We start from the raw sequence: 27,095 nt of genomic DNA on the forward strand, positions 1-27,095 counted from the left end.
CACCCTCGGGTCGGATCTGGGCTTTGGCTTGCAGCGCTCTGGGGCGCGGGGGCAGAGCGGTGTGGGCGGGGCAGTAAAGGTGGGGGCTAGGCGGGGGGTCTCAAGGGCTGTGTGGAGCTATAGGGACGAGGTGGTGCTTGGAGGCTCGGGGGACTGAGGTCGGTGGCAGGAGACAGCTGTGCAGGCACGGTCGGAGGAGTTCAGGCTAAGGAGAAGGGAGGACTGGTTGCCAGGTCTGTACTTGTGGGGTGGGAATCAGAGCAACGAGGCTGAAGTAGGGGAGTTGAGCAGGTGGCTGGGGGGGGGGAATGATGGAGTTAGGTGAGACTTATACAGTATAGTGCTGGGACCAAGGACAGGTGCTGCTACTAGGGAACAGAGATCAAGGGAATGAGGCTGTGGACATGTTGCTGAGGTAAGAATGGGACTGGGACTTTAACAAGGAGGTGGATAAGGAAATGGACTATGAATCTGAGGTGTGGGTTGGGGCCCAGGACTGGGAATCAAAGGGCATGAATGGTGCCTCGGAAGAGGGGAGCTGAAGTGTAGGTGCCAGAACCAGGTATTCCTCTAGTATCTATAGCCTTTTTAGACGCTCATACACCTGTGACCAGACTTATACGAAGCCGTTTTCCTCCTGGTTGAGTTAAAATATTACCCTTAAGCCTTTAAAGCTTTTAAAAATTAAATCTTAGGTGACAGGATCTTCTTAGTTAGGTGGTAGATATTGACAATCTCTCTAAATTTCACTCACATAAACAATAGTTGATGTTTTACTTTGGGGCAATTTAAGGTGGTTTTTAAATATCTGATTGAAACACAGCAAAATATTTACCAGGAAAACAAGCGGTTAAAATTTTCTCCTTTTGTATTCATTTTGAAGGGGATTTTCTGCCCAAATAACTGAGAGCAGGTGTGCTTAAATATTTGCTGTTTCATGGAACTCCATGGTGATATTGGCCTAGCTGAAACAGCTCTTATTATAGAAAATCTTAAACTATTGTGGTGATTCCTGTATTTTGTACAAAACTAAGATCATTCCCATCCCATATATCCTCTTTACTTAAGATTCACCAGCTTTTGAGCCCAATCCTGTAATCAAATCTGGCTGGGTGGATCCAAGCACCCTTGTGGAGCTTCACAGAGTCTGCTCTGACCCAAGCTCTTCAATCAGAACCCTCTAGCTCTGTAATTTTTCTCTATTTTGAAGTAAGCAATCATGTTTGTTGTTTTTTATTGGGGAGAAGTGATTTAAATCAGAGACATTGAAATCACTGATTTTTTTTTTAAACCGTGATTTAAATCAGCCAAAAGGAAACTTTGATTTAAGTCAGCTTTAATAAAGTTTTACATTTGTACTTAATTATTTTCCTAATGAAAAGTTGACTCTCCTGGGTCGGTAACATGTTGCTTTGCAGTTAAATATAGCCTTTATACTAAACTTGGTGCCTCTTTTTGCTAAAACAGGAGGATACACTATATCTGTGCATATTTATTTAACCAAGTATATAGCTTGACTTACATCTATTCACATATTTTTTACATTTCTTATTATGTTAATGATCTTTTCTTATTTACTAGAATAATTTTTGACTTGCAATTTGTGTCATGTTCTTTGGATGGAAATTCAAATTCAATTAACAGCATAAAACATCATTTAAAAATAAACTAATTTAAATGCTCTGGATAGGTTAAAAAAAGTTTTATCAAAATATATTTTGTGTATTAAAACTGTTTATCTAAACTATTTAACTTAGTTAGTGAATTGAACCGAGAGAGACCAGAAACTGTGCCCTTCAGGATTTTAGAACTAGAAGATCTGATCCTCTCACATCTAGTTTTTATTCATAGCTTGGAAGAGAACAAGCTCTCCTCCTTTTTCAACTTCCAGTGGTTTCTTAACTTTAAATGAATTAGTGATTGACCTGAACTAGTTGAATAAACTGACATGAAGAAAATATTTTCTGCACCCGCAGAAGAGGCTATTGCTATCCAAAGCTGGTTTAGTACTTTAACAAATTCTGGTTCAAAGTGCTTAGCTAGTGACTTCCACTAGTTCAGGATTTCACTTTCTTTAAAACTTTGCAGCAAACACATACTCCTTAGTATTATTTTTATTTAATTTATATATGGTCTATTAAAATAATTTAAATTTAGGCCTTAGCATAGGCTGTTCATTTCCAATTTAATTTTAATGGGGCTTATTTTTTAAAAATAAGCTTATATTTAATTTAAATAAAAAAATCAGATTTTAAAAAAAAATCCTTGCATCCATTCTGTTTTTATGAAATTATTGTGTGCTATTCAAATTAACTTGCAGTCTTCTGAACCTTTACACTGGGGGTGTGAGAGAAACAGAGAGAGATTTGTATTGATAGACATACCTGACTGGCATATTCTGGGAATACTTGCTGTTTAAAAGGTTTAGTCAAAAAACACATTCCTATTGTGTATGTATTATTGTTAAAAGATTTCTTAGTTAATATAGGGGCTAGCAAAAAATAGTAAAAGCTGGCTATTTTTCCATTGGTGAACATAACTGCTATTAAAGGTACCAAATCGAGATCCTTGGGTCAACCAAGAGACCTCTATGGACTATTCGTGTAGCTCTGTAGCAGGATTGAGGCCCTAATGAAGAAACTGTAATAGTTTTCCTGGCCATTCAATTCTTGGTGGTCAGATAGTGTGAAGAAGAATGAGAGGGAATGGTAGTCAGGGTATATCAAAACTCCACTTGTTTCTTGTGAAAATTTAGTGATTAAAAAGCAGCCAAGCTTAATCATATTATTTGCATATTTGTGATGTATAAGCAATTTAAAAGAAAAATCTTTCCTGAAAGTCAGATCAGTGTTTGACCAAGTTAACCCATCTTGCCTCTCAGAAACCAGAGTACTACTGATGGTGGTAGTACAGAGTATAAACCTATGATGGAGTTTTATTGCTTTTCATGGTCACATAACATAAAATACATGGAAAGCAATTGCCTCACTGCTTCAGATCAATTGTCTGTCTAAGCCAATGTCCTGTCTCCAGTGGCGGCCAATACTTGATGCTTCTGATGAAAATACCTTATAACTGCCAACTATGGAATAATCTTCCCATAGGGAAAGACTTCCTGACTCTAGTAAGTTATTGACTGATTTACACTCTGAAGCCTAAGGGTTTCTCTCATTTTTCTTACTCTGTTGTGGCTAACTTACAGATACCTAATGTGCATGAATATAGCCAGTTGGATGCTATTTGCTTGTATACTTCAGGTATCTCCCTCACCCTTAGGTTAGGCCAGGGGTAGGCAACCTATGGCACGCGTGCGGAAGGCGGCATGCGAGCTGATTTTCAGTGGCACTCATACTGCCCGGGTCCTGGCTACTGGTCCGGGGGGCTCTGCATTTTAATTTAATTTTAAATGAAGCTTCTTAAACATTTTAAAAACCTTATTTACTTTACATACAACAATAGTTTAGTTCTATATTATAGACTTATAGAAAGAGACCTTCAAAAAACGTTAAAATGTATTACTGGCACGCGAAACCTTAAATCAGAGTGAATAAATGAAGACTCAGCACATCACTTCTGAAAGGTTGCCGACCCCTGGGTTAGGCACATGCAAGAATATGAGCACTATTGACTTTAAAAATCTCATAGTATAAATATATATATATTTTTAAAAGAAATACATTGACTAAGTATCTGCCTAAATGATGTAGGTAGAAAAAATTGGTATATTAATAATAGTAAATAAAATTACATGCATAATTAATATTTCTGTACATATTTATTTTCCAAATGTTTTCCCATTCATCTCATGTTGCTGCAGAATTTCCAGTTTGTTAGTAAATTCACCTCTGCATATTTCCCTTTCTGAAGAAAAATGTTGCTGATGGTTTTAACCAATCAACTCTTCTTAGTTAGGTTACAAGTAGCAAGTTCTTTCCTCTCCGTCTGAGAAAGGCCAGAAAAATGTAAGAAGTCCAGAATGTTGTATAGCTCCTAAAAGTGCTTTCTAAAGCCTGGCATTGAAGGGGAAGTCTGTTTTTTCTGTTCTCAGACCCCGGAAGAGCAGAGTTATGACTTCAGGGAGCAACTAGTTCCTGCCCATAAATCACAAGTTCCAGCCAGCCCTTCTGTAGTTCCCTCCACATCATCATGATGATCTCCCAAGCTTCATGTCATTTTCTCTTGTGACTCTGTGATGTTTCAGATAACTCAGGTTTCAGTAATTAAAATCAATTATGGCTGCTCACCATCACATTCTCATGTTTAACATAAAATCCCAATACACAGAAACAAGTATAAACCTTATGATTGACTTGCTGTATATGGCAAATAATTTGTTTTACAATTTGCCATGTCTAGACTGAAATGTTAAGGTGTCTCCATTTCTTTCACTTTTGATTGTACAAGGGAGATTATTTTGAATGCTGGAAGTTATTAGAAGATGAAAACTGCCTGAGGACAGTACAGCTAGGGCTTTGCTATATGACTGAGTAAATAGGGATTTTAATCTTTGTAATACCTTGATGTTGTGAAGGTTAATCTTTGTGGATTAGTAATTGATGTGCTCTAAGACAAAGGCTATGCCCTTTGGAGTTGTTAGTCCTTGCTGCATGGAAGCTTTTACCTGTAGTTAGTGATATAATAGATCTGCCATTAAGGAGGAGTTACTCTGTTCATCTTCTAAACTGAGGGTTTTTATCGGATCTTATCTATTTCAATTTATAAAAGAGCCTAAGCCATAGGCATTTATACAAAACTTAAAATAATCAAATATAGAATTTTAGATATTATGTAGGAATGGAATTTCATGGGGTTTTCAAAGCAAATCAAGGTCCTTTTATTTGCCTGTATATTTCTAGTGCCCAAAGACTCGAAGTAGGATTAGGGCCATAGTGTACTAGGCACCCTACAAACACATAGAGACTCAGTCCCTATCCTGAATAGTTTAGTCTAGCAAACAGATGGAGATGGGGAAGATAAGGGGACTGAGATAAATTACTTAGATTAGCTCTCTCTAAAACTTTATTTTTATTTAAAATAAAATATGTAAGTAGTTCAGAATCATAATCTATCCCTAAGTGTCCCTTACCATATTTGTTAGCTGGCTGACTGCTTGCAGAAATGGGGGTCTGAAGAGGGGTTAGAAGGAGAAAGAGTACATGTATGAGGGTGGCATTTAGTGAGAGGCAGACAAAATGGGTCCTGGAGGCAGGCATCTTTCATGCTGAGGCAAACACAGTAAGAAACAAGAGATTAGTAGGAAGGGGCAGAGTTGTGAAGGGCTTTGAAGAGATGTACAGTTTGTTGTGGTGGAAAGCAGGGAGTCAGTGGAAGGATTCAGTGAGGTGGGCCTTATGGTCAGGGCAAAAGACAAGGAAGAGATTAGCAGCTGCATTTTGTATGGCTTGGAGGGGGTGTGTTTTATTTGTTTTAGTTACCTTTTCCTTCTGGTACTTTAGAAGATATCAGATATTGCACATACATTGTATTTTAATTAGCTAGACACATTCATATTGGAAGTAAGGCATCTGGAAAAGCTGACAAGAAATGTGGTGGATTCTCCCATCACTTAATCTTTAAATCAAAAGTCGATGTCTTTCTAAAAAAGATGTGCTAGTTCAGTGGTTTCAACTTTTTTCGTTTGCGGACCTCTCAACAATTTCACATGGAGGTACAGACCCCTTTAGAAATCTTAGACATAGTCTGCGGGCTCCCAGGAGTCCTTGGGCTCCAGGTTGAAAACCACTGCTTTAATTCAACCACAAGTTACTGGACTTGATGCACAAATTTCCGGGTGAAATTTTATGGCCAATATTGTGTAGGAAATCAGATTAGATAAACAATCCCTATTAACTTTACATCATATGAATCTATGAATCTTTGCAATAGCAATATGACTAAACAATATCAACCAAAATGCTCTTGTTCAAAAGATGCAAAAGAGAGAGGCTGTTGTGGGTAGTAAGTTTTAGTATATTGCCTTAGTTCTGTTTCTCTCTGCTTTTTGGTGTTGACTTAATGTTAACGTTTTAATGTGTAGCCATTGATATCTAATTGTCAAAAACATGATTTTTGTAAAACATTAAAATATTTATGCTGACTTTTTAATGGATATTCGTAATTAAGACCTTTTACCCTTGCAGGTCTTTTCCTGTTTTTGATTATATAATTTGTGCATCTGGTAATTTTAGTGATTCAATTAAGTGGTGACATTAGATTTGAATTTGTTTTTATTTCAGGTTCATTTAACTGTTTTCCCCATGGTGAACTTAATTAAAATGGAACCTTACGTTAAATTCTGGTCATCACTTCTCCATCTAATACTTCACTTCTTTTCCTTCTGCTCCTCATAGCTTCTGAATGAATACCATGATACTCATGAAGTAAAGAGAAATGTTGTTTCATTTACTGAAGGAACTGGCTTCCCTGATCACCACTTAAATGCAGCAGGTTTTTTGTCCTGATACAATGGAAAGATCCATTTCATTTTTTAAAGGAAATTATATAATAAATTAGCTGTGTAGGATAAGAATGTATGCTCTATTTTTGGCTGTACTGTAGGTCTAAATCAGCAGCAAAACTTTCGTTCTCAAAAGGAGGAGAGGGATAGCTCAGTGGTTTGAGCATTGGCCTGCTAAACCCAGGGTTGTGAGTTCAATCCTTGAGGGGGCCATTTAGGGATCTGGGGCAAAAAAAATATAGTTGGGGATTGATCCTGCGTTGAGTAGGGGGTTGGACTAGATGACCTCCTGAGGTCCCTACCAACCCTAATATTCTATGAAAGTAAAGGTAAACTTAATCCCCCTTTCCTTAGGACTTTAGATATAAAAGGATACAAAACTGCTAACCACATCTTGAATTTCCCAGGTTACGAAATTAAGCAAGCTTGTCTTGCTATAGCAACATCTTTTTTGTGAGTTCTTTTTTTTAGACATAATATTAAAGAAGTCAGGCTTTTTAACATCCTATCAAAGCCTCTCACATATCACTATATTTTGAATGCAGTATATTTTTTTTATTTTGGTTAAATTATCTAGTGATTGAAAAACCTGATTTGTTTAACAGGTGGTATACATGTCATTAATTCCATAAGCCATTACTGCCAATTTGATCAGTCTGTACTTTTTAAAAAATTGTATTTTAAATGAACGAGTAGGAATTCCTAATCTGTCTGAGAATAGTATTTCAGGGTGCCTGATCTTGCAAACACTTTACTCACTTGAGTGATACATTGAAGGCCATGGGATTATTCATTTGAGTAAATTTATTCACATTCATATGTGTTTGCAGGATCAGTCTTTGAATTAAGACATATTAAAATATTGGTTATACTTATTAGTCTTGGAGGAGGACATAATGAGCTCTTAGATAAAATTGCACCTTTTCAGAAAAAGCATAAACTTGTTTACTTGATTTACATGATAGAATGGCACTGTCAAGTATTCAGGCTCATACACTTCTCTTTAAACGATGATTAAAAGGAGAAAATTATAGACAAACCAATTCAATAACATTGAAGTTACGGTAGAAACCATTCTGAGTTAAGACTGATGCTATCTCTAACGTAGTGCCTTTATATTATAACAGCACAGATTAAGGATGTAGTATCTGTCCTAAATTGAGTTGTCTTGTTTGGTTGGAATATACTGTAATATTAACATTGCTTAAACTTGTCTGATATTGTAGAAGGCCTGTGTTAGCTTCTGTTTAAGTTGTAAAATAAAGGATGTTGTTCTCTAAAAGGTGGTTGTATTCACATGTTTTGTCTGCCAGTAATTCTAATTTTTTAAAAAAAGTTATTCTTTATAAAAGCAGTCACAGTAAATTTTCTAGTTCTGTGCAATTTTCTTTCCATTCTGGTCTTCACTGGTTATAAATAACACATGAAATGACTTTCAAGGTAGAAAGCAGGAATCCATTTTGAAATATTCTATAAAATAGAGTGATTTATGGTTTCATATGATTTTGGCTGAAAGCACTCGGGCTTTGCCAGGTCATCAAAGTCCTGTCAGGGGAATCTATTATTTATTATTCGATATGCTGGGAGTGGTGTAAGTACTTTATTTTATGTTTATCTTATGTAAGTATAGTGTTAGGAAAAATCAATTCCAGATACTAATACGGTTTTTAAGATATATCCTGGAAAACTAACCTAAAAATTATAGATGTGAATTATGAAGTTGAACATTATTCTGTTCAGCTATTCTGATCTAAAAGAGAATTTTGAAAAATGAGTAACTCCTAATGTTGCTGCAAGATATTTTTAGGATGTACCTCAGGAATTTTTTTCTGTAACTTGATAATTTGCTTTCTCTGCTTATGTTTTGATTACTCTGCTTTTCATAAATAAGCAGTCTTGTTTTACCCAAGTAAATATTTAGGCACATGATAGGAAAAAGCTGGACAGGGTTAGTTTGTTTATAAGAGCATATGATATTCCTGTGAACTTCTGAAATATTATGTTAGTTTCATGATGTCATCTTTGTAAATAAATGGTAATTAAAGATAGGCTAGCAGAGTGGCATTGACTTGTTATATTTATGTTTATAAATCAGGGGACAGAGCTATATTTTTTTGTAAGTGGGTAATCCCCTATCCTTTTAAGTGTCAAGAAAGCAAAGCTGATTTTCACAACCACACCTAAAGTTTTTGGTACCTCTTTTCTTTGTCTTCTTGTTGACTTTTTCACCTGACTGCCTTGGAGGTGTCACTCTTTCTGCCTTTCAAGTGCTGTCTCTGCTTTGAGTAAGTACTTGCCCTTACTGATTTAATTCCTGATTAGTTTGGACATCACATCCAAAAGCTTCTCAGACAATGCAACTGCTATTGAAGCCTTTTCAGAGTCCTTTTCAAACGGACAGGGTTCTGCTCCAGAAGTCTTTAGCACAGGACACCATCACAGATATTCTGTATTGCTTCTTCCCTTTCCCTCACGTAGTATGAGTGTTTTGCAATTCTGTGAACCCTTTACTTCTCGGATCATCTTGCTTAGGGTCCTGATACTACCAAGACTGAAGTGGGGTAAAAACACAGGCTCCAGTAATCTGCAACCCTGCTTCCAGCCCCAGTATAAAGATGTCTATATTAGCAGCAGGGTGAACACATAACTTCATTAATAGTGCAGGATCAGACCACCTTTCTGCAGGGCTGCCCAGAGGGGGGGGGGGGGGGGGGGCGGCAAGTGGGGCAATTTACCCCAGGTCCCGGCGCCACAGGGTCCCCCACGAGAATATAGTATTCTATAGTATTGCAACTTTTTTTATGGAAGGGGCCCCCGAAATTGCTTTGCCCCAAGCCCCCTGAATCCTCTGGGCAGCCCTGCCTTTCTGCAGGAAGCAGAAGAAAAAGGAGGGAGAGAGGTTTTGGAAGACTCAGATACAAGTCAAACAAAAATAGCTACATCTTTGGTTGCTCTCCTAAACTGTCTTTGTGGATTTTGTCCAGTGTGACATTTCTTTTCCTATCTTGGGAACTGTTGGTTTAATATTGTCTGCATTTATGCTTTTATTATGCTATATATAGAATCCCTACAAATCCAGTGTTCCCAGGACATTTTTGTCCTTAATCAAACCCCTGTGGTCCTTGGTGTATAAATCTCTTGTAGTTGTAAATACTAAGAGAACTGGCCATTCAAGACAATTTCGGCATCATTACTCTGTGATATCAAATTGTTTATGCAAAAGTTTTTAGTATAGCTAAAACTGTATATATTGATATTTTTTTGTGTGTGGGGCATGTGTATATGTTATCGTGGCTCATTGCCCTGATTTCTTTGAAATTATGATATGCTCTGGTGAGTTACTTGGATAAAACCTAATAATGTAAATCACGTGAAAATAATTTTGGAACTACACAAAAGACCGAAAAGTTGTATGCAGAGACGACCTGTTAAAATGTTATAAATTGCCAGTGAGTTTTTAAACAGTGGTTCTGCTAAGAGTAATAAAGTATTTATTTAGCAATAGAATTAAATCATACTTAATTTTATTTTAATGATTTCTTAAGTAGTGAGTAGTATTTTAGTGGCACTGAACCATGCTTGTTGGTTCTACAGGGTTAATGGGCCCTGAGACGCTTCTAAAGGGGAGTGGAATGAACAAATATGCTTATTATGATCACTGTAAAATAATTTTTTATGATACCGCTTTAGGGAGAGCCTTACATAATACTTGATCATGATTTCAGTTGTCTGACACTTGATTTTTCTTTAATTGAAAGCTGATATATGTATATTCCTGAATACTTCTCTTTGACTGTTTGTTTCTCACTTCAATTTTTAAGTTTAATACATCAGACATTGGGAACAAAAGAGCAAATTACTGAAGCTGTGGTGTTTTCCCTCATGTTACCCTGCCAGGTTATCTGATCGACGAACTGAAGTTGGGTGCGAGGCCATTCTATCCTGCATGTGTATTCAGCTTAGTCACTTTCAAACAAAACCTTTGTCTATATTTTTCCCTCTGATGTTCCTTCATTGGTAATTCCATGTCATTAAGAAAATAAGAATGGCCCTACTGGGTCAGACCAAAGGTCCATCTAGCCCAGTATCCTGTCTTCCGACAGTGGCCAGTTCCAGACGCCCCAGAGGGGATGAACAGAACAGGTAATCATCAAGTTATCCATCCCCTGTTGCTCATTCCCAGCTTCTGGCAAACTGAGGCTAGGGACATCTTTCCTGCCCATCCTGGCTAATAGCCATTGATGGACCTGTCCTCCATAAATTTATCTAGTTCTTTTTTGGACCCTGTTATGGTCTTGGCCTTCACAACATCCTCTGGCAAGGAGTTCCACAGGTTGACTGTACGTTGTGTGAAGAAATAACTTCCTTTTATTTGTTTTAAACCTGCTGCCTATTAATTTCATTTGGTGACCCCTAGTTCTTGTGTTATGAGAAGTAGTGTAAACACTTCCTTATCTACTTTCTCTACACCAGTCCTGATTTTATAGACCTCAATCATATCTCACCTTAGACATCTCTTTTCCAAGCTGAAAAGTCCCAGTCTTATTTATCTCTCCTTATATGGAAGCCGTTCCATACCCCTAATAATTTTTGTTGCCCTTTTCCAATTCCAGTATATCTTTTTTGAGATGGGGAGACGACATCTGCATACAGTATTCAAAATGTGGGCATACCATGGATTTATATAGCGGCAACATGATATTTTCTGTCCTATTATCTATCCCTTTCTTAATGATTCCCAGCATTCTGTTCGCTTTGTTGACTGCCGCTGCACATGGAGTGGATGTTTTCAGAGAACTATCCACAATGACTCAAGGATCTTTCTTGAGTGGCAACAGCTAATTTAGACCCCATCATTTTATATGTATAGTCAGGTTTATGTTTTCCAATGTGCATTACTTTGCATTTATCAACAGTAAATTTCATCTGCCATTTTGTTGCCCAATCACCCAGTTCTGAGAGATCCTTTTGTAGCTCTTCTGGGTCTTAACTATCTTTAGTAATTTTGTATCATCTGCAAATTTTCCCACCTCACTGTTTTACCACCTTTTCCAGATCATTTATGAATGTGTTGAATAGGGCTGGTCCCAGAACAGACCCTGAGGGACACCACTGGTTACCTCTCTCCATTTTGAAAACTGACCATTTATACCTACTCTTGGTTTCCTATCTTTTAACCAGTTTCCAATCCATGAGAGCACTTTCCCTCTTATTCCGTGGCAGCTTACTTTGCAGAGCCTTTGGTGAGGCTGATTAATTCTGTTTTATCAGGTAAAAAGCTAAAAAAGGCACGTGCTGCAGCTTCTCCCTTTGACCAATCGGAGGATCTTGTTTAAATCCACGAATTGTCTTTCCTTTCTAAATACTTCATTCAATTACTCAGTTTGCGGCTGCTGTAGCACCAGAAATATCTTGCTTTATTGTTCTGTAGCACCACCTACAACCAAACAAACCAAAAACAACCCCCCCCCCCCAAACCTCTTTAGGTTTCTTGACATATATTTTTGGTAAAAGCCACAAGCTAGTTACATTTTGAATCTAGGCATTTACACATTGCTTGTCATCACAATACAGTAACTGCTCACTTAATGTTGTTTCGTTGTTACGTTGCTGATCAATTGGAGAACATGCTCGTTTAAAGTTGCGCAATGCTCCCTTATAACTTCGTTTGGCAGCCGCCTGCTTTGTCCACTGCTTGCAGGAAGAGCAGCGTGTTGGAGCTACTGGTGGGGGCTCGGAACCAGGGTGAACTGGCAGCTCCCCATCAGGGCCGGCTCCAGGCACCAGCAAAGGAAGCAGGTGTTTGGAGCGGCCAATGGAAAGGGGTGGCATGACCGGGTCTTCGGCGGTGGGTCTCTCACTCCCTCTCGGAGGGAAGGACCCGCCGCTGAATTGCCGCCGAAGAATGAAGCGGCGCGGTAGAGCTGCCGCCGATCATGGCTTTATTGGCTTTATCTTTTTTTTTTTTTTTTTTTTTTTTTTGCTTCGCCGCTTGGGGCAGCAAAAAAGCTGGGGCCGGCCCTGCCCCCTATCAGCTTCCCGTTCCCCTAAGTTCCCTGTGCGGCAGCCGCCCAGCAGGCTATCAGTTGCCGGCAGTTCAGCTGTCCCTCCCCCCACTGCCATGTGCTGCTCCTGCCCTCTGCCTTGGAGCTGCTCCCCAGAACCTCCTGCTTGCTGTGTGGGGCGGGGGGGGAGGGAAGAAGGGGGCTAATATCAGGGTGTCCCCCTCCCCCTGCTCCTGCACCCCACTTACTCCATTTCCAAAGGGCAGGGGGGACACACGACATGGCTCAGGATGGGGGGAGCTTGCTGGCAGGAGTTGCTGTCTCAACTTGCTGATCTATTTAAAAGGCAGTGTACTTAGAGTGGGGTCAGTGTACTTAAAGGGGCAATGTACATCTCTCTCTCACACACAGTGCGTCTCTGTCTGCCATGCTGTCTCCCCTCCCTCCATTCGTGCTGCCTTGTAGAGTGTGAGGCTACATTAACAATGTGTTAACCCTTGAGGGCTCAGCAATTGCTAGTTCATCACAGCCGATTGCTAGTTCATCATTTAGCAATAAGGCATTCCCTGGGAAGTATCCCACCCTCTGACTTATCCACCTCAACCAAGCATCACAATCATCATTGCTGTGTACCAGTATTAAATTTTGTTTAAAACGTGCGTGTGTGTGTATAGTCTTTTGCCTGGTGAAAAAAATTTCCCTGGAACCTAACCCCCTTCCTCCATTTACATTAATTCTTATGGGGAAATTGGATTCGCTTAACATCAACTCCTTGCTTAACTACAATGTTAAGCAAGGAGTTACTGTACATGAATGCCTTACAAGTTCTAACTATTGCAGAGATTTTGCTATTAGGAATATCCAGTGAACTCCCCCAGAATTAGCTTCTACTGTGTTTTAAATACACCTCTATCCTGATATAACGCGACCTGATATAACACGAATTCGGATATAACGCGGTTAAGTAGTGCTCCGGGGGGAAGAGGGGGGCTGCACACTCCAGCGGATCAAAGCAAGTTCGATATAATGCGGTTTCACCTATAACGCTATCCTCGGGAACCAAAAAATCTTACCACGTTATATCGAGGTAGAGGTGTATAAATAAAATATATTACAGTGGGTCAGCTGTGTGACTACAGAAGACTTTTGTATTGAAAGTGCCTGCTCGCTTCCTGCATTCCTTTGCTTAATGGTTCCCGCCAACACTTTTTTTTATTATAAAGTGCTTCTCGTGACTTGTTTAATAGAGATTTTTAACTGAATTTAAATGTTTAAACTTTTTGCTACAAAAGTCCTGTATAATTTGGTACAAGCATATTAGTTACAGTGGAAAGATCCAATTTCGATTGAGTAATTCAGGAATTTCCTACAAACAGTTGCAGCTGTATATGTTATAAGCTGCTTGGATCAGGAAACTTGTCCATTGTAATTACTGGAAAGAGCCTTGCACATGTGGGAAATTGTGTAATAAATGGTTGCTAATCAAACTGAGTGAAGTGGGAAAGCTAAAAGTAAATTTTGGTCAATTTTATATTTTTGATGTAGATTTCTTTTTTAGGGCTGTCAGGTGACTAAAAAAATCTCGACTAATTATGCTGTTAAACAATAATAGAATACCATTTATTTAAATATTTTTGGATGTTTCCTCATTTTCAAATATATTGATTTCCATTACAACACAATACAAAATGTACCGTGCTCACTTTATATTTATTTTTATTGCAAATATTTGCAATGTAAAAAACAAAAGAAATAGTATTTTACAATTCCCCCATTAAAAGTACTGTAGTGTAATCTCTTTATCATGAAAGTTGAACTTACAAATGTAGAATTGTTAAAAGAAACTGCATTCAAAAATAAAACAATGCAAAACCTTAGAGCCTACAAGTCCACTCTGTCCTACTTCTTGTTCAGTCAGTTGCTCAGACAAACAACTTTGCGGGAGATAATGCTGCCTGCTTCTTGTTTACAATGTCACCTGAAAGTGAGAACAGGCGTTCGCATGGCACTCTCGTAGCCGGCGTCGTAAGATATTTACGTGCCAGATGTGCTAAAGATTCATATGTCCTTTCATATTTCAGCCACCATTCCAGAGCAAATGTGTCTATGCTGATGATGGGTTCTGCTCGATAATAATCCAAAACAGTGCGGACCAACGCATGTTCATTTTCGTCATCTTTTCTTTTCTGATGGTTCGGGTTCTGTAGCTTCCACATCGGAGTGTTGCTCCTTTAAGACATCTGAAAGCATGCTCCACACAGAGTCCCTCTGAGATTTTGGAAGGCACTTTAGATTCTTAAACCTTGGGTCGAGTGCTGTATCTATCATTAGAAGTCTCACATTGGTACCATCTTTGCATTTTGTCAGATCTGCAGTGAAAGTGTTCTTAAAATGAACAACATGTGCTGGGTCATCCTCTGAGATTGCTATAACATGAAGTATATGGCAGAATGCGGGTAAAACAAAGAGCAGGAGGCATACAATTCTCCCCCAAGGGAGTTCAGTCACAAATTTATCTAACACTATTTTTTTTTAACATGCACCATCAGCATGGAAGCATGTCCTCTGGAATGGTGGCCGAAGCATGAAGGGGCATACGAATGTTTAACACATCTAGCATGTAAATACCTTGTAATGCCGGCTACAAAAGTGCCATGCGAACACCTGTTCTCACTTTCTGGTGACATTGTAAATAAGAAGCAGGCAGCATTAGCTCCCGTATATGTAAACAAACTTGTTTGTCTTACTGGCTTCCTGAACAAGAAGTAGGACTGAGTGGATTTGTAGGTTCTGAAGTTTTACATTTTGTTTTTTGAGTTTATGTAACAAAAAAATCTACATTTGTAAGTTGCACTTTCACGATAAAGAGATTGCACTACGGTACAGTAAAACCCCGCTATACCGCGATGCTTGGGGTCCAAAAAATTACATCGTGCTAAATGCGGGGTCGCGGTATAGCGGGGTTTCAAGCCCATCAGTGGTCCCCAAGGCGGTGCATTGATATGCGCAGCCTAGTGCCCCTAGTGCCCAGCAGGGGAGAGAGCAGTGGCACCTGCAGCCCTGGAGCTCTCTGTCCCCGGCAGGCGTGGGGCCGCAGCTCCTCTTGAAGCCGGAGAGGGGCCATGGCCCCGCACCTGCCCGGGACAGAGAGCACTGGCGCCCGCAGCCCTGGAGTTCTCTGTCCCCGGCAGGCACGGGGCCGCAGCTTCTCTCCCCTGCCTGGCATTAGGCGGGGGCACATCAATGTCCCGGCAGCCATCATGGCATTGGGGACCACTGTTACAGTACATACAGTACTGTATTACTGTGTGTCTTAAAGGGGGGCCAAATTGTAATAGTTATATGCGATTCCGCGTTATGGCGAGGCGCCTTATTGCGGGGTTTGACTGTACTTGTATTAAGTGAACTGAAAAAATATGATTTTTAAATCATTTTTACAGTGCAAATATCTATAATAAAAATATAAAGTGATCACTGTACACTTAGTATTCTGTGTTGTAATTAAAATCGATACATTTGAAAATGTAGAAAACATCCACAATTTTTAATAAATTTCAATTGGTATTCTGTGTGATTAAAACTGATTAATCGCGATTAATTTTTTTATTTAATCGCGTGAATTAACTGCGATTAATTGACAGCCCTAATTTTTCCACTCTTTGAAGCACTAGATTTTGACTGGGCAGCTTTGAAAATTGAACAGTGAGAACTCGCTGAGTTGAAATTCCGTCATACCTAACTTTTATTTCCTCATGTAAGTGGAACTACAGTTGATATTGGCACCTTAATGACCATGCCATATTTAATACATAATTTTGAGGAAATTTAGTTACAATAAATATACAGGTATTATGTATTTTTACTTATGAATCACATTACCATTAATGAAATTTAGGCTGATTCTCAGAGGCTCGTTCGGGGGTTCCGGGTGCAGGGGCATGGCAATGGGACTCGGGAGATCCAGGTGAAGGTGGTGGAGGTCTGGGTGTGATGAGATGGGGCTTCGGGGGAGGAGTCTGGGTGTTGGGGACTCATTGGGGATTGATGGGGTAGGGGTCCAGGTGCAGCAGGTTGGGGATCAGTGAGGTGGGGGTCTGGGTATGCGGGGCTCGTTGGAGGGGTCCAGGTGTAGGCGGGTATGGCTTGTCAGGGTGAGGGTTCAATGGTTCTGCTTAATAGGGGAGCCCTGCTGAGGGGATGCCGCATGCTGGGCTCCTGCTTCCCCCTGCGATTCCCCTTTCCCCTTTGATTCTCTATCCCCCGCCCATCACTCCCACATTCCCCTCCCCCTGCCCTATTCCAGCCTCTTCCTTCCCCACTGCCTCTTCCCCCCACACACACACACCCTTACCCTCCCTCACCTCATTTCCCCCACCTCCCCTTACCCATTGCGGGCACTCACTGTTGTACAGAAAAAAGGAGGGGTCCCAGCACACAGAAGGGGAGCATGACTGGCACTAGGACCAGGAGGCGGTGTTCCACTGCAGAGACAGTGGAGCTGAGATGCAGCCTCCTTCAGCTGGGCAGCTCTGTGCCTGCAGAATGAGGGGGGCAGTGGAATGTAACCCCATGTGTCGCCCAGGCCTTGCATCTGTGGAGGGGGATCCCCTCCAGTCCCCTCAAAAAACTGCACCAATGGTTGTGGTTGCCTGCTGTGATACACATTTGGTTCTGCCTCCAAGGAGCTGCAAGCAGGGGAAAGACTTGCTGTAATAGATCTGCAGACTTTTCTGCTATAATAAAGAAACTGTCACCTTAACTTACACGAAAATTTCCTATTTTCACTATTTTTAATTCTAGAATTTCATTGCAGAATACTTTACAAGGAAGCAGTGCTTTTTACTTAAATTTGAAGTGGAAAGATATAAATGTCCCTGAAAAGTAGGCAGATTTCAGATTTTAAAATTTGTAGATCTGAAATGTAGTATTAAAGATAAATTGAAAAGCTTGTTAAAAACATATTAAATAGTATATTACCAAATCATTAACAGAGTTTGTGTAAGACTTAAGTTTTAGAGGTAAATACATTTTAAAAAGCTGAAAATAATTTCCTCAGAGTTCAAGGTTGTTTCCTTTGAAAGCATTTATCATTTAATGATTTTTTTTGTGGCCAGCACCATGACATTTAGGTATATGACAAACAAAAAACAATATCTCATTGTTTCCTGCATTAGACAGCACAAATAACCACTCCACTCTTACATGTAGCAGTATAACTAAAATCTTAGTGAGACAAATACTTCACAGTTGAACAAATGCTTAATCAAACAGGTGTGTTGTTTCCTGTACTTAAAGTAAACCTCTATTTCTGTCGTAATAACAGAAGGTGCAAGTTCCACAGCTAGAGATGCTCCATCAAAAACCAACCTTTTGGTTCTCAAGAGGGGAGATCTGGGGACTCATGGGAGTTTGAGAAGTATCTCAGCTGACCTCCACTGTCACATGGGTCCTGATCCCAAGCCCATTGAAGTCAACTGGAATCTTTCTATTAGCTTCAACAGGATTTGGATCAGGCCAATGATGCATATAGAAATTGAAGAGAATATCTCTAAATCCTAAAGCGCAGCATGGGGAGTAATCCTACCCTCTGAGATCTTGTTAAGTTTACATTTAATAATAACCTCTCAGTGCTATTTTCAAATATTTCATAGCTCATGATGTATCTTTTTCTTCACTGTCTTTCCTATTATGTCCATTTTAATATAAAAGGAAGTGTCATCTTTGACCAAAATAAATCCACCATTTCATAAGGAGAGAATTTAAAAACAGCTAAGCAATCAATATTTAAGAGTATTTCTTAATTATTTTTTCATGTGGGTTTGCATCCCTTGTAACTTGATCTCTTCCACAACTGTCCACAGGCGACTACTCTTGCCTACAAATTATCTACTTATAGATTGCTAGCACTTTGTCTCTTGCAGCAAAACATGAAGCCATGTGCTGGCCTCATCTTCTGTCACTACTAGCACGTAGAAATAGGTGGCGCTACAGATTGGATACTTAACTGCAGCACCCTGGAATAGCTGATAGAGAGAAGTTTTTATGAGACTATACCTACCTCTACCCCAATATAACGCTGTCCTCGAGAGCTAAAAAATCTTACTGCGTTATAGGTGAAACCGCGTTATATCAAACTCGCTTTGATCCGCCGGAGTGCGCAGCGCCCGCCCCCCGGAGCACTGCTTTACCGTGTTATATCCGAATTCGTGTTATATCGGGTTGCGTTATATTGGGGTAGAGGTGTATATCTAGGTCGGACAATGTTAAATGCAGCATCAGGACAATATATGATTAATGAAATACACTTTGGCGATCCATAAATTGCACAGCTGGCATGGAAAAGTTACGTAAATTGTTTAGTTAATTGATGTAAAATGGACAAAAGAAATAAGAAAAGATTTTTAATCTACATGTATATTACTAATTAGGAATAAAATATACTTACTACCACTAATTATTTAAAACAGCCTATTTGTCAGTTGTCATTCACGTTTGTCAGTGTGTTCAAAACAGTTTAAACACATGATGTGACATAGTCATGTCATTTAAGGTGTTAAGTACTTGAATTGGAATTTCATAAATTGTTGTTTATGAAAGTAGCCATGTTAACTGATACTTAGGAGGCTTGTATCCTGGCATCTTTAGGGTATATTACAGTAATTAGCTTTTCTTATAGAACAAAAACTCCTGCCATACCTCCTCAAATTATAATCTTGTCAAATCTTGCAAACTCTTCAGGCTTAATTGGTAGTTGGATGGGAAATTTCAAGCATAAATCTAAAATAGTGGTTCATGATTCTTTAGATGGTACTTCTTCCTTTGATTAAACTCTGAAGTGGTTCCCCTGGTATTGCATTAGGTGCACTGTTTCTAGAGGTGTAGCATTTTTCAGATAAGATGTAAACCCAAGGTCTTGACCACTTTTAATTATTAAAGAACCCTGTGCATTTTGCTCAAGATCAATTTAGGACAGCTGTTCTAGCCAAATTCCATGTGGGTAATTACATTCCGTCTATCAAAAACTAGCCCTGCATTTTCAATTTAATACAGTAGTCATCTGCTGTGCTAAATAGTTACCTAGTATTGATGTTACTTTCATCCTTGGAGGCTGCTGCACTTCAGTGGTGAGCCTGCATGTTTATAGTTTGTAAAATGGTTTTTGGATGTTTGGTGTGTGTGTGTAAGGTAATAAACATAAAATAAGATTATTAGATTGCAAATGATGGTCTTGAAATCTTTGTATGCATTGCTTTAAGATTTAGAGGCTTCTTAAACTGGTGGTGGGGCCAAATGACATAAACTACAGGTGTTGTCTTTTGAAATAAGATATTCTGGTATATTGCATGGTATAACAGTGAAAAAGAGCTGGAAGCCTATGCATAATATGATTCGTAAATGGACATCAATATGCTAATTGGCTCAATGTGCACACAGAATGGAACATTTCTTGTAAGTTTGAAACACTGCTACAGGGAAGCTCAGTGACTACTATTTGAAGTGCCCTTTGCATATGGAATTGTCAAGTAAACAAAATGAACTTTCCCAGAATGTATGCAACTGTTGTTTTTCTAAGATAAAAGCCATATATAGCATGGTATTTCATCATAGTAAAGTAGTCAGTGACACTACAAAGTTGCTCTGAATCTTCATAACTTTTTCTATTTTGCTAGTTAAGATGACAATTTTCACGATCCCTCAAAGTGGTAGGTCTTAAAAATGAAAAAGTTGCAAGAAAATCTGAAATTTTACCTTCAGTGCATATGATGATTTGAAATAGAATAGCCAATGGTTCACGCTGATTCCTGAATAAGGAAGACGCTGTCATATTTTGTTGACATATGACTTTTGTACTTAATTTGATCATATTTAAGACTGGGTGTAGGCATTTGATTGCAACTGAGTATTTTAAAAATTATACAGACAGCATACTGTATTTAGTATTTAACTGTACTGGACAATGGAAACTTTTCAAGGAAAATGAAGCTGTTTGAAAGGGAAAGTATTTTTCTATTTAGGCTAGCTAAATATTTCGTAATGCTTTTTTCTCTTTTCTGTAATCTGATTTTTGTAATTTGAGAATAAAGTGGATAATAATGCTAATTGAGTTCTGAGGAGGAAGGGAGGAATTTTTAACTGCCCTAGAGAACCTAAGCTGAGTAGAAGAATTGTGTTCCAATCAATGTCTTAGGACCCAGGGGAAAGGAAGCAATTGAGTTTGCATTTTATAGTTCCAAATCCAGCAGTCTTTATTCTGGCAAATAATGTGTTGATTTCAATGTGAACTAGCCCTAAATAAGGACTTGAGGCCATGTTTACACTATGTGGAGTATAATGGGATAGCTACGGCACCACCCCATAATGTGGATGCAGCTTGCAGTGACGAAGGGTTTTTCCGTTGGTGTAGCAGCACCACCTTCCTGAGCGAAAGTAGCTAGGTCATTGGAAGCATTCTCCTGTTGATTTAGCCGCTTCTACATTGAGCGATAGATTGGCATAGCCATGGTGTTCGGGTGTAGATTTTAAGTATGGACTAGACCTGAGTTCAAGACTATAAAATATGGCATTTGATGTCTAGATCCTCCTTGTTTTATCTAGTCTTGGGTTCTAGGGTTAACCAAGACTAGGCAAAACATTTTTAAACATAATACGTAATATTTTAGCATTTTTTAATCTAGTACAAGTCTTCAGTTTTTCTTAGGGTTTGAGCTATCTCAGGGATTGGCAACCTTTGGCATGCGGCCCGCCAGGGTAAGCCCCCTGTGGGCCTCGCTGGTTTGTTTACCTGCAGCGTCCGCAGGTTCTGCCGATTGTGGCTCCAGGCCAATGGGGCTGCGGGAAGTTGGTGCGGGCTGAGGGATGTGCTGGCCACCGCTTCCCACAGCCGCCATTCGCCTGGAGCGGCGAACCGTGGCCAGTGGGAGCCGCGATCGGCCGAACCTGCAGACGCTGCAGGTTAACAAACCAGCTCAGCCCGCCAGGGGGCTTACCCTGGTGGGCTGCGTGCCAAAGGTTGCCGATCCCTTAGCTAGACAAATGATCACTTGATAGTGTAGACCAGGCTTCAAATTACAGTTAGGTCGACAAACTGCCTTACGTCTACTTAACTGTGTAAGCGTCTTCACTATACAAGGGGTCCCCGGTATACATCTCCTCCTTATCCATTGTTTCGGATATCCATCGCTCATCAGTAGGGGAATATGTTCCAATTTAGGTTGGTCCTGATCTGCATATCCCCTATTGTACAGTACTGTACTTGCATCCACTGGCCACATTCAAGGCTTATTACCCATAGAGGACATTCTCCATGCTGAATAAGGAAATGGCAGGTGAAGGAAAGCCCAGTGTAAAGGAGTTTTGGAAGTCCTACAACATCTTGAATGGTGTGGAAAACATTGATGTGTCGTGGGAAGAGGTCACTTCGCAATGTATGAACAGTGTTTGGCACTGTGCATGGCCAGATGCTGTCCACAGCTTCATGGGATTTGATGCTGTTCCTGCTGTCGAGCAAGAAATTGTCAAGTTGGCGAAGGATGTCGGCTTCAAGGAAGTGGAGGAGGATGATGTATGGGAGTTGTTGGAGTCTCATGCTGAGCAGACAAATGAGGAACTGATTGAACTGGGCCAACAACGGATATCCAAAGAAAGCAAGGACGATGATGACGATGACGTAAGGCAGGAAGCCAGAAATCTGACGACAAAGAATCTCTCCCGTTTCTTTGGATTGCTGGATGAGATGACGGAAATCATACAGAGTGGGGATTCATTTCGTGAATGGTCTGACAAAGTCTCCAGGCCTCTCAATGATGCAATGGCTTGCTACAGGGAGATCTACCATTCAAAGATTCATGCAGGAGAACAGATGTCGATAAAATCCTTTTTTAAGACTTCTGCAACCAAAAAGCCAGCCACAGAAAAGCCAGCCCAAGAAAGCCCAGCCACCACCCTTCCCTAAGTTTAGTGTAATTGACACTGTTTTATACCGTACTGTATTTATTATATTAAAATGTTCTACCTGTTTGAATGACGTTGTTGTCAGACGCTCCCGGTGTGGTGCTCTGCTCTGTTCAATGTTGATATCAATCAGCTGCGTGCATGTGTTCCCTCTGTGTGCTGCCCCAGCTCTGCACAGATGGCTGACACAGCAGATCCCAAGAGAAGCCCCAATGACCACAGACTCTAGTAAGGTACGAAGGCACATTTATTGTTGAAGAGAAACAGTCTCCAGCTTTCCCTGGCATAGAAGTCTAAGGTGCTGCTAAGGTGCTGCTAGCTAGTACATATGTGCTCCCTGACAATGGACTCAGCTCAGTCAGTGGCGGGACTTTCCACTGCTCCCTAGGCTGGACAAAGATATCCACTCAGGGATGCATTCTTATACACAGGTACAAATAAGTTAAAGATCACTCTTGACGTATTGAGGTGCAACCCCACTACGTAGTAAGGTGCCGCCTCTCACCTTGTACATGTTGGTTTGAACAAACCAACTCTATCCATCATATTACCCTTTTGGCCCTGTCATTGGGATGGGTAAGCTTGTTCCTTGTTATGTGTGGAATGTACAAGTATGCAAATGTTCTGATATCTGGTGTCCAGTACCTTTTTAGGTATGTCTCTTTTTGCAGCATCAGCCCTTTCCTTGCCAGCTTCTGTGAGCAGGGCCTGCCTCTAGCTCACAGCTTAACTTTGCTTTATGTTAGCAAAGTCTTGACCATTATTTTAGGTCAGGCTTCAGGCCTCATACTGGGCCTCTGATAAGGGTTTATGTTTCAGGGCCTCACCTTACTACAGATGTTAGTAGGGTTCTGTAACCGTGCCTTTGTGGGTCACAACTGACCATATCAAATTCAGGACAAACTGCTGAGAAATAGGACAGACATACCCCAAACTGGTGGTTATTCTTCCAATATCTCCGGTTCCAGACACAACCCTAGGAACCTCCATCTTGCAGTGTCCAGTTATGCCCACTGAATGCTGCAAACGTATATGAGTTTGTCAGTTTAACAAAGACACGCTTCAAACCAAACACACCGCTTCAGGTAGAATGAACAAACAAATTTGTTAACCACAAAAGATAGATTTTAAGTGATTATAAGTCAAAGCACAACAAGTCAAATTTCGTGAAATGAAATAAAAGCAAAACATTTCTAAGCTGATCTTAACACTTTCAGTGCCTTTACAAACTTGGATGCTTCTCACCACAGGCTGGCTGGTAGCCCTTCAGCCAGGCTTTCGCCTTTGATCAACGCTTCAGTCGCTTGGTGGTGATGGCTGTAGATGGAGGTGGAAGAGAGGGAGAGCATGGCAAAAGTCAGTGCAGGGACTCCTGGCGAGGATGTGCACAGACAATAGAAGGAGTGCAGTGTTGATACAAAGAGCCTATTAAAATACTGTGGTGGCTGCAGGTCGACCTAGCTTCTTAAGTCAACTTAATTTTGTAGAGTTCCTCACATCAGTTCAAGGAGGGCTGATCTTAATTTCCTTAGCACGCTTTAAAAGTTAGTAACTACTTGTCCTTATAACCTTTTAGGATGCTACATGATGTATTTGAAGTGAATTATCAGGTTGCTAAGGTGAAGAAACCTTACTGTGTCCTTTTGTAAGAGTAGAACTGGTATTGTGCCTGAGGAAATGGAGAAGAGAGAGGACCTATAGTTCTCCTTAGTTTCTCTCTCTAGCTGAATATATAGTTTAAGCAGCTCTAACAGAAATCAAGTCATGATTCCTAAGTATGGGTGACAGGAAATCTTATTAGGTCCCCTGTAACTAGGCAATCAAAATATTTGAAAGAAAGATGTATTTGAAAGAGAGAATATTTGAAAGAGTTTGAATTGGGCTGGTATGTGGCAGTATGGTATACCAGGTTCTTTTGTGCTACCACTTTGCTCTCCAAAGCTTTAGCTTTAATTTTTAAGTCTATAGCTATTATGGCTGAGATACACTCAGGCCTCGTCTACACTGGCACTTTACCATGCTGCAACTTTCTCACTCAGGAGGGTGAAAAAAACACCCCCCTGAGTGCTGCAAGTTACAGTGCTGTAAAGTGGCAGTGTAGACAGTGCACCAGCGCTGGGAGCTACTCCCCTCGTGGAGGTGGTAGGTGGGTTTTTTTTTGTTTTGTTTTTGTTTTGTTTAATAGTGCTGGGAGAGCTGTGCCGGTGTGGGGACTCCCAGCGCTGGTGCCGCGACTACACAGCCTCGTTAAAGTGCTGCTGCAGCAGCACTTTAACTTTGCCAGTGAAGACATGCCCTCAGTTTGTGTTTGAAGCTAACTATTGCAGTTACATCTTCCTGCTTTAGAAGAACCTGAAAGAATAGCTGTAAGTGGTGTGAACTGCCCCATTCATTTCAATTAGTGCTGACGCAAAGGAATGATGCTCAAAGGAATCTAGCAATGTACAGAGTACCTGTTGAGTGGGGAGTAGAGTCTAGAGAACATGCAGTCATATTTTAAACATCTACCTAATCTGCCATAAGTGATGTCTCATGTAGGCAGAGTATTTAGTAGAACTCTACCACCATTTATCAACTTTGATTCCTGGGCTGAAGTATAGTGAAAATAACGTTATTTTCAAATAACTCAGAGTCTGTATCAGTGAGGTTAGCGCTTCTGAGCATTCCATAAAGCTTCAGGCAGTATCACATAGGAAATGCTGATATCAAGTCATCTAGGAGAGTGGCTGGTGACAAGATTCCACAAAGAGATGCTAATAGTATTTGCAAAGACAAAATGCTGTGTAATGTAACAATAAATAAATAAATTCTGTGGCTATGTTCTGTAAGTTTCTTAGGATAATATTGAAAAACCTCTTATTGACACTGAAATTTTGTATTTGATATTTTAGTATGAATGTGTAAAGGCTTAATCTAAAAAGATGTGAGCCTTTTTGGCTAAATTTTATGGCACTGACATAGTAACTCTCTTACTCTATTTAATACACGTACTTTATAAACTGTTAACTGTTAATAAACATTATTTTATAGGTTTGCCTGAATCTATCATTGCATCTGCATGCTCAAGAAGTGGCCAGAGGGTTCTACATGTTGACTCGTAAGTTACTCCAGTGATATACTTCACTGATCATTTAAGTGTTTGGAAATAGATTAAAATCTCTAACTTGAACTGATTCTATGATTCTAAAATATGTAGCCAAAGTTACTGTTGCAAATCTGCTTTTTTTGGGAGGGGGGGGATGAGGCGAATGGGGGGGAGAGCTTTGTGAGAATCTCAACATTAACCATTACCCAGCTACATATCTTATGGGGCAAAAGATAGTGTCTGGATTCAAGTACAAGTTGCTGAACTGAGTACAAATGTAGGTGCCTAAACTTAGACACTAAGGGCTTGTATACACACAAACTGCTATAGTGGCATTGTCTCAGCTGTGCTGCTGTAGCACTTCAGTGAAGATGCTACCTACGCCAATGGATTCTTCCACTGGCGTAGGTAACACTGGTCTACAATTTCTGAGAAATTGTCTGCTTCAGAGATAAAATGTGCTATTTATTATGTATTTTGATGTGCTGAATTCAAATATGGCAATTAAAACAACTGATTGGCTACTGTTTCTAAGATATTTAAGTTTTTACATTTTATGTCTATGTATATTGTGTAGATAGTAGAGTTTTAATCATAAATTGTAAACCTAGGTCTTCATGTGTTTATGGTTGCTTTACATGATAATATTTCACCTGTCCTGTTTATGTAACACTTTAAAAATCAGCAAAAGGGTTATATAAATAAAGTTTATTATGAAACAAAAGACAAAAAATTATTATGTACATAGTTAAGTCCTATTTAGTGTCTACTCGGCGCTTCTTGACTTGTCTCTTGTATTCATTAAATGGAGCATCTCTTGTCTCTGTCCAGCAATAGTCTGCAAGCATTGATGGGCTCCATTTGCCCTGATAGCGTTTCTCCATTGTTGCAATGTCCTGGTGAAATCGCTCGCCGTGCTCGTCGCTCACTGCTCTGCAGTTCGGTGGAAAAAAATCTAGATGAGAGTGCAAAAAAATCTCTCTTTAGTGACATGTTGCAACCAAGGCTTTTGTATGCCTTGAGGAGGTTTTCCACCAACCGTTGTTGTCTGCCTTGTTGTTTCTGAGAAAATTTATTGCCACTAACTGGAAGGCTTTCCGTGCCGTCTTTTCCTTGCCACGCAGTGCATGGTCAAATGCATCATCTCGAAGAAGTTCACGAATCTGAGAACCAACAAAGACACCTTCCTTTATCTTAGCTTCACTTAACCTTGGAAATTTTCCACGGAGGTACTTGAAAGCTGCTTGTGTTTTGTCAATGGCCTTGACAAAGTTCTTCATCAGACCCAGCTTGATGTGTAAGGGCGGTAACAAAATCTTCCTTGATTCAACATGTGGTGGATGCTGAACACTTTTCCTCCCAGGCTCCAATGACTGTCGGAGTGGCCAATCTTTCTTGATGTAGTGGGAATCTCTTGCACGACTATCCCATTCACAGAGAAAACAGCAGTACTTTGTGTATCCAGTCTGCAGACCAAGCAAGAGAGCAACAACCTTCAAATGGCCACAAAGCTGCCACTGATGTTGGTCATAGTTTATGCACCTCAAAAGTTGTTTCATGTTGTCCTAGGTTTCCTTCATACGGACTGCATGACCAA

At 39.9% G+C, this 27,095-nt stretch overlaps 2 protein-coding genes across 2 annotated transcripts in view; both read left to right on the forward strand.

Moving 5' to 3' along the window:
- The window catches only part of CHM (CHM Rab escort protein), a 64,041-nt gene that overhangs the window by 149 nt on the left and 36,797 nt on the right, over positions 1–27,095 (forward strand). The window contains exon 2 of the mRNA XM_065556494.1: positions 25,444–25,510. Coding sequence (XP_065412566.1) covers positions 25,444–25,510 — 67 coding nt within the window. The remainder of the gene's footprint in view (positions 1–25,443; positions 25,511–27,095) is intronic.
- LOC135973419 (tigger transposable element-derived protein 1-like) lies at positions 16–25,435 on the forward strand. Its single transcript, XM_065556495.1, has 2 exons — positions 16–3,124; positions 4,049–25,435. Exon 2 carries the CDS (start codon positions 21,767–21,769, stop codon positions 22,412–22,414), a length of 648 nt encoding a protein of 215 aa, XP_065412567.1. The 5' UTR covers positions 16–3,124; positions 4,049–21,766; the 3' UTR covers positions 22,415–25,435.

The sequence above is a fragment of the Chrysemys picta genome, chromosome 9, assembly GCF_011386835.1.
Source record: "Chrysemys picta bellii isolate R12L10 chromosome 9, ASM1138683v2, whole genome shotgun sequence".
In the NCBI taxonomy this organism is placed as follows: Eukaryota; Metazoa; Chordata; order Testudines; family Emydidae; genus Chrysemys; species Chrysemys picta.

Bases quoted from the DNA above. Each gene is read 5' to 3' on its own strand.
- LOC135973419 (XM_065556495.1), top strand. From the start codon at position 21,767: ATGCTGAATAAGGAAATGGCAGGTGAAGGAAAGCCCAGTGTAAAGGAG.